General features: G+C 38.6%; 1 protein-coding gene across 1 annotated transcript in view; it reads left to right on the top strand.

Annotated features, from left to right (window-relative positions):
* The first annotated feature begins 10,090 nt into the window (after window positions 1-10,090).
* Window positions 10,091-13,589, top strand: part of chm (CHM Rab escort protein) — a 97,305-nt gene continuing 93,806 nt past the window's right edge. Inside the window, exon 1 of the mRNA XM_067375819.1 lies at window positions 10,091-10,148. Within this exon, the coding sequence (XP_067231920.1) occupies window positions 10,097-10,148 (52 nt within the window). The 5' untranslated portion in view covers window positions 10,091-10,096. The remainder of the gene's footprint in view (window positions 10,149-13,589) is intronic.

Below are 13,589 nucleotides of genomic sequence, written 5' to 3'. Positions count from 1 at the left end.
GTCGATGGGCTTGAGTGACACCGCTGGCTCTGGAGACCAAGGTGAGGGTGCGGTGACGATCACTCAAGGTGGAACCAGAGTACCCGAAGCCTGAGACGAAGCCAGTGTGAGAGAGGCGGAGCTGGAGGGAAGGAGGAACCCGCTGAAGCCGTAGGGTTGGAGAGACGGAGCACAGCAGATAGCTCGCAAGTCCGTGGAAGAAGCAGAGTGGTGACTGACCAAGGGGGAGCCAATGGGACGAGGGAAACCGGTGGAGTCACAAGGCAGAGGGTATCTGGTGGAGCCGAGTGTGGGAGGAGGCTGACAGGTCGATGGGCCAAGGTGGAGCGAAGGGATCAGAGACTGGAGGCGGAGCCACAGGATCCTCTCACTCAGACAAGGCTGGTGGTTACACTGCCTGAGGCTTCACATCGCAGCAAGGCGTTCCTGGGGAAGACAAAGGGCTGCAGTCATCCAGCAGAGGTGGGGCTGGAGGACTGGCTGAGCTTTGAGGTGAAGGTGACATAGGAAAGCTTGACTTGATCAATAATGATAATTCCCATTCCCAAAAGGTCATTGAAACAGTCTCAGTGCTGTCTTGAAACGGTGATGACGAACAAACAGATATTTCACAGTCCATACAAGTTTCAGTGCTGTCTTGAAACAGTGATGATGAAGAACAGACAAATGATTCAGGTTGGGATAGGGTGGGAAGCAGGACTTCTGAGTGCCAGTCGATTAACCAGTCCTCTGTGTTCAAAACCACCAAAATTCCTTCTGGCATGGTAGTAGCTGGCTCACACCCCTGGTCAGTTTCACACTGGGGCATCGGCTCTGGGGCGATGGTTGGAGCTGTCGTCACAGGCTGCTCACTGTTTGTAAGGGGCTAGGGTGAAATGTGGTTGTGTGTTGGGCTCTGGATCTGGCTGTGGTCTGGATTGGGGGTAGACACTCTCCAGACACCTGATGATGGCCTCCCTCCAACTCAGTCCTTTGGTGTCTGGGAGGTCTACTGGGTGGTGATAATTGGCCCCAATCCAGAAGAGAGACTTTAAAGTCTCATTGTCATAAGTGGAATTGACAGCAAGATATAAAGCTCCATAAAGCTCAAGTCTCTCTGGGCCAAAACAGTGAACAGCTGCAAAATCAATTTCTAGGTCCATTCATGTATATTCCAAAGAAGATAAAACAAGGTTTATTAAAGAACTCCAACTAGAAAGCCACATGTGAGACAGCGTATAAACACAAACAATACTGGACAAATGAAGAGTGCACAAAGACGAACTTACAGTGCCCTCCACAATTATTGGCACCCTTAGTAAATATGAACAAAGGTGGCTGTGAAAATAAATCTGCATTGTTTATCCTTTTGCTCTTTCATTCAAAAAATTCACAAAATTCTGTTGTGACGAGCAGGGCGGGCGAGAGCCGTGAGGGAACGGCGCGAGTCCGGTGACGCAAGTGATAACGAGCATCACCTGGGAGGCGCACCGGCTTTGAGTCTCTCACGGAGGAGCTCCGGGAGCATAAAAGGAGGATCGACGACCGTGATGGACGAGAGAGGACCAGGCCTGGACTTTATTTTATGTTTTATTATGTTTGTGTGGCCGGCAGACGTCCGCGAGGGTCTGCCGGCATTACTTTCGTTTTGTTCTTTGTTTATTTTATATTAAAGTTACGTTGAATGTTCGCCGGTTCCCGCCTCCTTCTTCCCACATTTACGAACTGTGTTACATTGGTGCCAAAACCCAGGAGGAAGGAGGGACATGCTGTCGGAGAGCCCTCGCTGCTGAGGGGGATCGCGGTGCTGCGGAGTTCGGGCAGCGCGGGAGTGTGAAGACCGCGAGAGGCTGCCCGAGGTGGTGGTGCTGGAGCCTAGTGACAGGTGGGATGGAGAGCTCGAGGCCGTGCTCCTGGGTCGAGGTGGGGTGGCTGACATCCAAGAGGGAGCGGAGGAGTCGTTGCCATTCACCGTGGGCCGGAGCCTGCTGCCGTCCGCCATAAAGGGGAGGAGCAGGGAACTGGGGACTCGCTGCTGGTTGCCCTCAGTCGGAGGAGCCATCGCCGGCCGCCAGGGAAATAGCTTAACATTTAATTAATCGACAGCCTGTTTGCTAATCTTCAGCATGTTTTACACTAAACAGTACTTTTGTTTGGAACTATATGAAGGTTTTAGCTTGATAATTTATTATTTTTTTTAAGAGAAGGCAGACTAGGGAATGTTGCGACAGGTAGGACTCATATACGGCATTACCAACAGCAAATGTGCCGCATTACTGTTTAACAGATAGAACAATAGATGTTGTGTAAAAGCTGCTGGAAGGCAGTCCTGCAACCTTTAGCCAAAAAAGTGCTAATGCTAAGGCTCCGGCTGAGGCGGTACGCAGGGAAGGAGTTTTGAACGGCGGGCACTGATGTCACTGTCACTGCCATTACACAATAGGCTGAGAGGTGCCGCACATGATTAAGTTAGCCGTTACGCTTTCTCCAATGGTAAGAGATACAGACCCTCTAATCTTCCTATAATATACAATCTCTGGCCGACCATCGGCTTGGTGTGTTCCTGCCTTTTCACGGAACATAATAGAAGATGAGTTTGTTAACCAAACAGTTTTGGTTACTGGTGACTGGACAAAAAAAAAAAAAAAAGTAATTAATTAAAAAAAAGGTCCCACTTTATATTAAGTGGTGTTAACTACTCTGTATTTACAAAGTACAATGTACTTATTGGGTTCATATTGAATTGCAAAACACATTTGCTGCTATTGAGGTGGGATATGGGTAAGGTTAGGGAAAGCTTTGGTGGTATGGGTAGGTTTAAGGGTAGGGGTAAGGTGTAAGGGATGGGTCAACAGTGTAATTACAAATGTAATTACAGAAATTAATTACAGATGTAATTACATGCAGGTGTTTTTAAAATATAAGTAATGTAAAAACATGTATGTACACAATAAGTGCAATGTATCAAATGATTAATTTAAATGTAAGTACATAGTAGTTAAGGCCACTTAGTGGGACCAAAAAAAAAAAACACTTAGAATTTATTTAAAATATATATTTTTTTATATTCCACAGATCAAAGAAAGTCATACAGGTTTGGATTGACATGAGGGTGAATAAATAATAGCAGAATTTTTTTTTTTTTTTTTTGGGTGCACTATCCCTTTAAATCAGCATAAATTAAAACAATATAACAAATACTACCATGATGTAATACTTTACAATTTAAATGAATGAATAAGATTTGTTGTGATGTAATGTCACAATGTAATGCACAATATTTTAAACAAAATATTTATTTATCTTGACAGTTTCAATTAAAAAACTTTTTTAAGATAAAACGATACTTCTGCACTTGTGGCATGACAATATTTACATGTGTTTATCAGCACTAATATGTATTCATCAGGCCATTTCTGCATCAGCCATGCATTCACAGACTGACACACTCTGATAACTGATCTCTAATTTAATTTATATTTACGGTGAGATTTATAACGCAATAATGTTCTCGTGGATGTTTCATTTGGAGAGTTTACGAGGGGCCTGACAGATGGTGTCATTGTACGTTGCTTTGCCACCGCTCACCTCTCTCTATACTCAAGATGGCCACCCTCAAAAAGAGCTTAGGGAGAAATGAAATCAACTGTGAAGTCTCCTTGAATTCCACTTCAAAGTTGCAGTTAAGTATGAAAAACTTTGCCACAGTATTTAGAAATCCCCGACTGAACGAATGCCAGATCTTTGAACAAACACTGGCGGTGAAGGCTGCAACTTATATAGTCTAGTTATCGTCGCAGTGGCTCTGTTGATGAATTGCGTACTCTTTTCTTGTCTGAATCTTAATCTTAATCCTTCTTAATCAACATTTACTCTCCGAAGAGCTTGTACGATAAAACAGGCAAGCAGAAGATGGTAGGACCTGTCCTTGGAGACATCCTTACCCGGCCTGAAAGTATTAACGGGCAACAAAAAAGTAGACGCACTCTCCAAACACAGAAGCCCTGAATGAGGACTTCATCGCTACCGGCTCTTAGAAGCGAGCATCAAAGCCCGAGAAACTCACAGAAGACTATGACTAAAGGTGCGGGCTCTCGCAAGATAAAGAGCGCTTGATTCTTGCGGAAAGCATTGTAGCGCTCGTCGCCTTGATTTTGCTTTTAAAATCAGCCAGAAATAAATGCCTCTGAACATACGGGGTGATGGCACATGATGAAACCCAACACGAAATGATTTCAATCCACACAGGTTTTGCTTTTCATTTCTCCCTCAGATTAAAAAAAAAGAGCTGTATCCCCCCGAGAACAAGCCGTTGACATGAAGACACCCCTCCATCACAAACACTGCGACAAACTCTCTTGTTAAAAGCATCCCTGGTGCGTCAGATATGAGAGAGAGGGAGAGCGAGCAAGAGAAGAAAAAAGGGTTCTCCTGTTGTAAGCCATCTGTCTTGTTTTCCGCTGTTGTTTTAAGCACGGACAAGACATGCTTAAAAAAAGCAGACTAAGGAAGATCAAGTGTCACCAATCTGTCTCATTTGAAGCTATAAACACCTGTCTCCATTCCGGCCTAAGAAATAAGTATCAGTGACAAAGACTGTGATGTTAAAGTCAAGAAAGCTGCGGAAAAGAAAGGTGTTAAGGGTTATCCGTGCTGCCTCTTTCTGTTTCGGGAGATATGGTCATCTCTCTTTGTTTACCAATGAACTACACCACACAGAAAAAAATGTTCTAGAGATCTACGGTGTGCAGAAAATAGAAAGCAAGTTCTTCACAGCACGCTTATACAAGATGATTTTTCAAAACCCTTGACTGGCGATGAAGAAAGCCGTAGAAACATCTGGAACATGCAGATAGGAATAATAAGAGAATATAGACAAAGCTGCTCTGAAATATATTCTCCGGTGCATTCTGGCATATCTCGAGATAAGGAGAATGTTCTTGAAATATATGAATTATAAGTGGCCAACCTCTTAAGTTAATAAAAGGCCTGTTGTTTTGTTTCAGGAGCAAATGGTTCAGAAGCTTACTTTGGAGATATGTGTAGTGTAATCATCTGACGGGGAAAAAAACTGGCAAAAGTTCTGTGAAATTATAACATCAACCAACTTTCTTTTACAATGTTCTTTTAAAAACAACACAGTTTGTTTCAGATGCCAATTCCTGTCCACATGTTCCGGGTTCAAACGCTACTTAAGATTCAGTACCACAGAAAACAATCTGGACTCGTCCCTCAGTTTGTAAAAACAAGCAAAAAATGTATGTAGAGGACAGGAAATGACATCAAGAATCAGAATCATCATAAACATTTGCATCATAAGGTACGATAGGCCGTGCTGTATCGTGAACAAGTCACGGCTAAAGGGCGTTGTTAGGCACGACGCGAAGCAAAGACTGTCTTCATGAGTATGTCAGTCAGTAGCGAAGACTTTTACATTGAAAAGACTGAATTGTTGTGAACACGGAACAAGACGCAACTGACGAATTCTTTGACTAGCGCTGTCAGTCACGGGAAAACCCCTTAACTGTTAAAAGGATATTGGACATTTAAAAAGATTTTTTATTATGGACATAGGACTGACCTGAAGGAAAATGCAGATAATAAACTCGCTCACTCGATCTCTTTCTCACAATACTCTTCTACATAATACAGTAAGCTTCAATGAACAATATCAATTGAGAACATACAGTTCAAGAGTGGTTACTAAGGCTGTTGTGTAGTGATACACAGAACCGTTGGGTGAAGCGGTCACAATAAAACACAGCTATTGACCAATCAGAACCAAGGACAGGAACTAACCATTTTATTACAAATAATAATTAATCAAAAAGAAGAAAATAACGCACCTCTTTACAGGGTCCCAAATTATGCTGCCTTCAAATGCTCTCGGAATTATCGTAAATGTGAGTTTTCTAGGTAAAAAATTGCACATGAACACTCTTCCATTTCGACTGTGGGAATTATCAAATTTGCGATAACACATGCTATCGGAAATTTCCTACTTCCCACTTGTGAAGTTGTGATTACGAGCTCATCGCATTCAAGTTCTTCATTGTCACAGTTCTGACTTTTTTCTCTCAATTGTGAGTTTACATCTCACAATTCGGACTTTTTTCTTAGAACTGTGAGATATAAACTCGCAAATGCGAGTTATAAAGTCAGAATTGCGATCCATAAACTCACAACTGCGAGTTATAAAGTCAGAATTGTGAGATATAAACTCACAAGTGTGAGAAAAAAAAAAGTCAGAATTGTGAGGAAAAAAGTCGCGATTACCTTTTTTATTTTTTATTCATTGGCGGAAACAATCTTCCATAACAAGGCGAAGTAGCTGTTGTGGAAAAAACTAATAAAGGACACCAGTCACAGCAGCAATCGTTCTTCCCTGTTCTTCCTCGCCATGTTTAAAGTTTATGGCCCCCTGGGTCCCCCCGAAACTGGGTCTCCATTAGGACCCCAAGCGAACCCATTGGTTTTAATAGGTACTCTCTTTAGTGCCAGATTACAATGCCTACAAAATCATGTATTGATAAATGCTGTTTCAACGTTCTAATGATCATTTATGTCTGTATTATTTTGCTTATGTACTAGCATAGCATACAGGCCTGATAGCTTAGTTTATACATGCATGCATTTACCCTTCATGTATTCACAATCATCTTTAATGTAATTATGTGTTAAATTGTGTTAAATGTCCAAATATTTCAGTTATAAATAAAACAAATAAATGATGATCAATTATTCACTTAATAGGCTATTAATTATTTATCAATTAACAGTTAATCAGTGTAAGAAATTACACTCAGTTGGTTTTTATTATGCACTAATTTGTTTGCTCACGCAGTAAGTTATGCATATTTTGAATTAATACTTGTATTTACAACAATTCCGATAGCACGTGAAGGCACTTAAATTAAAAAGCTGTCACTAGCTTCAAAATGACTTTGTTTCTTTTGCATTTCTTTGTCATTACGCCTAAATGTACACATATTATTGCGTATATATTTTTAATATCTCTAATAATGAACTGTTAGATGTCTTTGTGTGTGTGTGTGTGTATGTGTGTGTGTTTTTAATACATCTTGATAGCTGGCTGTCAGTGACTGTGAGAGCCAGGAGGGTATTTTGACAGCTCATCATTAACACCTCTTCCCAACTACTGCTATTTGAAGAAACAATATTCTGTTGCTGACAGCAGCTGGGAACATAAGCCATCGGCCAATAATAAAAGAAAAAAGTTTAGTTTTTTCATCTAAAGTATTCTGATCCCTTTTCAATCGGTCTTTGTCAGGTGACGTCACACTCGTGAAAACCGAAGTGCATTATGGGTGTCGCCGCCATTTCTGAGGTATCCAAACAATCTCTGTATCAGTGCAGAGTTGTTTCTTCTTTGGCTACTTTTCATTGTAAAAATGGCACACTTTTGTTGTGTGAAAAGCTGCAATAATATGTCCCACGATAGAAAATGTCAAAAACTTTACTACGAGATTAGATTTAGTCGGTTTCCTACTTGAAAAAAGGCTGTACGGAGAGTATGTAGAGGCAATAACAGGCGCTGGATCGCATGGGTTGCCGCGGTGAGACATCACTTTCGTCAAGATATCTCCATTCATGTATGTTTGCTTTCTACATTTCACAAAGGTAAGTTAGAGGTTTCTGTTTTCTAAAGTAGAAAACGTTATAGCAACGCATTGTTTTGGATTGTATGTGCTATGAAACAAGTCAATTTAAACTGAATCCCTTTACTTGAATATGTCTACATTTTTTCTTAATTTTGCTACAGCATTTTTATACTTAAGGTACGACATTTTTGCTCTGTATCCATATACTGATTCTTATTTTCTGACTACTTTTTACAGCTGTGGTCTGTGGACCTTTTCATTTCATTGCAGATCAGCCTGCTTAAAGATTATGGAGACTGACCCCAACTGGACACCATCCCTCCCTACATTAAGGCCACATCAGCATTAAACACAGGCTGTGTCTCAATCAGCTCCCTAGTTCATTAGTTAGGGCACTGATCAGGACGGTCTCAGTCACAAAATTTGTATACACAATATACTGATTCAAGAGCTCAGAGCTGATTGAGATGCACACACAGACGTAAGGAAAAACAATCCAGTCAGCTACTTGGGTAAAGTTGGTTTTATATTTGCACATTCAGACTTCTGATAAATTGAGACTTTCCAATAAATATGCAATAAATTAATGTTTGCGAATTTTAAGCAGCGACATGATATTGACAACCAACGATTGTCAACTTATAACATTTTTCACAGTCGATCAAAATAGGCAAGTATTGTTTAATGACATATTTACTTGTGAATGTCCACTGAATGTCCAGTGTAGTGTGATTAACAAGGCTATTGAATACGGATGTGCGAATATAAAACCAACTTTACCCAAGTCAGTCAGCTAACACTATGGTCCATCAGGCTGGAGAGAGTGATCATCTTCACACTGAGAAGATGCAGGAGGCTGGAGGAGATGGTGATCTGCATGTGCAGAAGTAAACCGACTTGATATGTACAGGATGTCTGATGTTTGTTTTGGAGATGATGTTAATGTACTATACGGGTCTGCCAAACCTGGGAACCTTTATGGCGTTATTACAATTTTTTTTTTTTTTTTTTTGTGCCTCTGCGCATGTTTGAATCTTTTGTAGAATTGTAGTGTAAAAATGTGCTGATGCTTTATCCAGTCTTGCATGAACAATAAAGCATGTATAATAAAATTTTTCAGGGTGATTTGTAGATTTATGTTATATGCACTTATAGTATTAATAGGATAATTAATAATATACACAATCTATAAATCAGATATTTAACTTGCATGACATATCTTTGTTTTTATTATTATTAAGGCTTTTGGACAAAAAAAAAGACTCATAATGTCATTGACCCAGACAACAGGTAGATGGAGGACAATAATTTACAAATTATTTTGGCTCTAAAAGGTATACTATATCAGAATGTACTATAATAAAATACACTATTAAATTCTACATACATCTCTGATGATGCCTTGTTTATTGGAACAATGTTTATAGTGTTATACATTGGTTTATGTACTTAATGCAATAAAGAAAAAAAAATGCATGAAAAAAAGGGTAGTATTAGTTCAAAATTCTTCCTGATAACACTAAACCATCCTTAATCATGTATTTGTTATATACGGTAGTTAACACATCATCATCATTATCGTTACTATACTGTTATCGCAGTCCTTCCTTCAGAACATAAATAAATCCTGCACCCATTAGTGAAATATCTGTGAGCTTCGAGGGATTTATAGTTTTTAAATTGTTCACTATGCGTTTATGCCATAAACAAGACAGTTAACAATATTTAAGTATGATGATTTAGGTAGCAATGCGGGGTCAGTAGCACTCCAACTTACTGCAGTCAGTTCGTACAGATCTATGTTATGAATGGATGGAAATTTCTCCAAATAACGGTCCCTGGCATCTTTGGTGAGTTTATCGCGATATGAAATTTTAACTTTGTTCTTGTGCTTTTTCATATTTGCGAGTTATATGCTTGTTATCTCAACTCGTGTAATCTCTTTCATTCTCACAGTCAGCAGGGATACCACAAATATGGCGCCGCGGTGACGTCACACACAACAAAATCACGTGTCTGACAAAGACCGATAGCTGTACCTCAGCGTGTCTCATGAATATTAATAAACCTACCTAAACATTATGAACTTGCTTTATGATTTTAAAAACAGATCATAGAACATTTTGGTTTACATTAATTAAACTGCAAAGTATTAACTATTTACTTAACTATTTTATATTTGTTTATTTTATAAAGTTTTTTACTTACATGTGTTTGTTACAATCGCGACAAAACACTTTAACTGCTTAATATTCATGAGCAGTGTATTCGGTTCAACAGGGTTAGATACGTGTGGAAAATGTCAACACAAAAACGTGAATAACTTCTTTTTTTTTTTTTTTTTTTTTTTTTTTAGAATATGCAGTATTTAATTTAGAAAAAAATACATAGTGTACATTTTGGCTGCTGTGTGTTTAAATTGTATGTTTTGGGTTTTAAAAACATGAAGTATACGTCACGCTATAGTGTGTCATGTGACAATGTGTAGTTTCAAGATGGCTGCGGAGGATCTCCCATCTCAATTTGATGTTGTCATTCTCGGAACAGGTACGAAATGCCTAGATTAATATGATAATTTGTAATGGTTTGCTCTCCAAACGTGTATTTTGTGTCCGGTATCGCTGTGGAAAGTGAGTGTAAGGTGACAATGTCTGTGTTTGGCTACAGACACGTGAAACAGACAGCGAGAAATAAACGCTAAAGCTAAAGGGGCTGTGTGTTTTGACATAAATTATGAGGAACGGCTTTTATATATTTCTTTTGACGGGCATTTCAATGTGTAATAGGAGGGAAACTGTAATAAAGAGAAAAATAAATCCCAGAATAACATCTGACATAGGCTGGTCGTGAATGAGAGATGCTGAATCACAGATGAGCTGGAGACGGTGATGGAGGAACAGTGACTTTACTGTGTTCATTCTGTATGTCACGGTCATTCCTGAGTCTATTTAGTACATAAATGTGGATCATAATACTTGAGTGACATCCTGTCTTGATGCGTTGCTTAAATCTAATTAAGTTGGCCGTTTTTGAAATCCCACTTTCTGAAGTACAAGCACAGCAACAGCATGAGCATGAATGTGTTCGCCTTTGATTATTTGTTTATTTATTTTATGCACGAGCTTTTTAGTCTTATTTACTGGGCAGTGGAGAGGACAGCACAGTCGATGGAGAGAGAGAGAGGAGAATGGAAATATGATGCAAGCTTGAATCGAACCTGGATCCTTTTGAGTCAGCAGCGCTTTGTTACTGTGTGCTGCTATATGAGACTGTAGGATTGTGTGTTTTGTGTATTTTTCTCCACAAAATTGTCTAAATTTAAAATGTGACTGAACTGTTAAAGTCATTTTTAATTCTTCAAATCTGATGGGTCTGGCACATTATTATAAATAATTATTAATAATTTTAATAACTTTGTGTATTCTCAATATAAACACATTGGAATTTTACAAGCCTTATGCAAAATAATAATAATTATTATTATTATTAACACTTATTTCCAATAGTTATCAACATTTATTATTAAAATAATTAATAATATTACTTTGTATATATTTTATCTATTGACTGTATAAAATGTGAAATTTTCAAAATCTGATGCAAAAGGCATCAGATCTTAATTATTACTATGATTATTGTTGTTATTATTAAGAACATTTATTAATAATTTTAATACCAACTTGTCAATATAAAAACATTAGAAATTCTCCAAATTTTGTCAAAATAAAAACATCAGAAATTCTCCAAACCTGATGCAAAATAATAATAATATATTATTATTATTATTATTATGAACACTTATTTCCAATGATCAACAATTATTATTAAAATATTACTAATACTACTAACTTTGTCTATATTGTTTGTTTTTTTTTTGTCTGTTGACTGTATAAAACATCAGAAATTCTCCAAATCTGATGCAAATGCCAATTATTATTATTATTATTATTATTATTATTATTATTATGAACACTTATTCATCATTTTAATAACAACTTTATTTTATATTGTCTATTGTCAATATAAAACAACTGGAATTCCCCAAACCTGATGCAAATAGTAATAATAATTATTCTTAATAACTCTTGTTGTTTCCAAAAGTTATTAAGAATTATTATTGAAAATATTAAAAATATAGCTAGCATTGTCTATATTGTGTTATCTATTGACTGTATAAAACTTCTGAAATTCTCCAAATCTGATGCAAATGTCAAATAATAATGATGATAATATTTATTATTATTATTATTATTATGCATTATAGTTATTTTCAACAATTATTATTACAATTCTAAATAATAATACATTTAACAACAACTTTATTGTCTCTCTTCACTGCCTGGTAGGCCAAAAAGTTAATAATAATAATAATAATAATAATAATACTAAAATTATTCTAATATTATATTTTGATAATTTAATAAAATATTGCTTCAAGCTGTAAAAACAGATCTATTAATTTCTGATGACTAAGGTCAAAGTCAGTTTTTGTATTAAGTATTTTAAAAATTAATTTAGCAGACACTTTTTAATTTCAAAGCAAATTGCAATACACTTATTACATGAACATCCCCTTGCGGTACTCTGTGAACTTGCAGGGATCAAACCAGAAGCGAATGCTACCAACCCAGAAAGAACAGCGGGCTTCACAGTGGTCAGTCCTAGTTTAACATTCCCTGGCCTGGTCTAGAGTTTAGCCCTACTTTGTTGAGTGCAGCAGTGCTCTAAAGTAGTGCACACAAACCAGTTTGTGGTTTAACAGAACTGGAGCTGACCCTGACTCTGTGACCTGCTTCAAACCCAGCTTTGAATTGTAGGTTTGTGCTGCAGACCCTCTGGAGGGCTGATACTTTACTGGACTGTGTGGTGCAGATCGAGTCCCCTGGAATGATACTGTCCTCGTTCTCTCCAGTGTCCTGATTCAAAGCGCAGAAGTGTGTTTATATGCAGGCCAGATCCTCAGGACAGTGCCGAAGCCAGCGGGAGATGAAGTTACTCCCCGGTGCAGGGCATTGTTCTTCACAACAGGGAGGAGAGGTAGATGGGTAAAAAAGAAGAAAAAAAGAAAAGCGGGGTTAGTGCGATCGCTAAGAGCAACGTTCTCATGCTGTGATTGATGGTGTGCAAATGAATATATCTGGCCCACTTCTGGTTCCGCTCATGCAAAACCACCAGAGCCAGTTGGTCCCAAGGCAACCGGTGACACGGGGACACTCACAGCTTGGACTATTTCTGCTCAGACTCCGTTCCGTGTCAAGGTTGCTCAGACAAGCGTGCTTGTCCCAGACTCCCTAGTTACCCCCGTTTTTGCTGCTGGATACAGTCACAAATGAGGATATGGACAGGGAGCAGTTGTTAATGAATACTGCGGCCCCTATAATGATGCCTGCTAGACCCTCTGACTGTGTGAAGGACTGCGTTCCCGTCGGTCGCGCCCCATCAGCTGGTGAACTCGCACCTGACCCGGCTGTCCCTAGAGAGTCGATGCTCTGGGTCTGGTGTGGTTGGAGCAGATGCCTGTGGACCTTTTCATTTTTTTTATATTGTTTGGCTCAGAGGTCCACAGTGAAATAGAATAATCAAGAACAAAACAGCAAACCAAATTCCCCCTGGCTTCAGGTTATTTTGCTGCAGGTGGTGTAGTGTGGTTTATGGAGCTGATCAGGTACCTATATGAGATCAACAGAATACATATCTCTCAAATATTTTTTTCTTCTGTAGATGTTATACCCCAAAATAAACCTAAGTGATTGAGAAATGAACCTGGAGCTTACATGTATGAAAACGCTCCAGTTTTTGCACCGGGTTGTTATATAGGGCCCTATTTTCACGATGCAGAAAACGTGGACGGAATCGCGGAATCCAGTCATAAAAACAGAATTTACTTTATAACGCGGAATGTCACTGAATTCGTAAAATTTTTGATGAATAAATAAAAAGTAGGTCAGTACAAAAATGTAGAACGGCTGTAGAAAATCAATAGCAGTT

The sequence above is a fragment of the Chanodichthys erythropterus genome, chromosome 22 (assembly GCF_024489055.1).
Source record: "Chanodichthys erythropterus isolate Z2021 chromosome 22, ASM2448905v1, whole genome shotgun sequence".
NCBI lineage: Eukaryota > Metazoa > Chordata > Actinopteri > Cypriniformes > Xenocyprididae > Chanodichthys > Chanodichthys erythropterus.
Note: the sequence above shows the minus strand (reverse complement) of the source record. Positions and strands in the feature narration are given on the sequence as shown.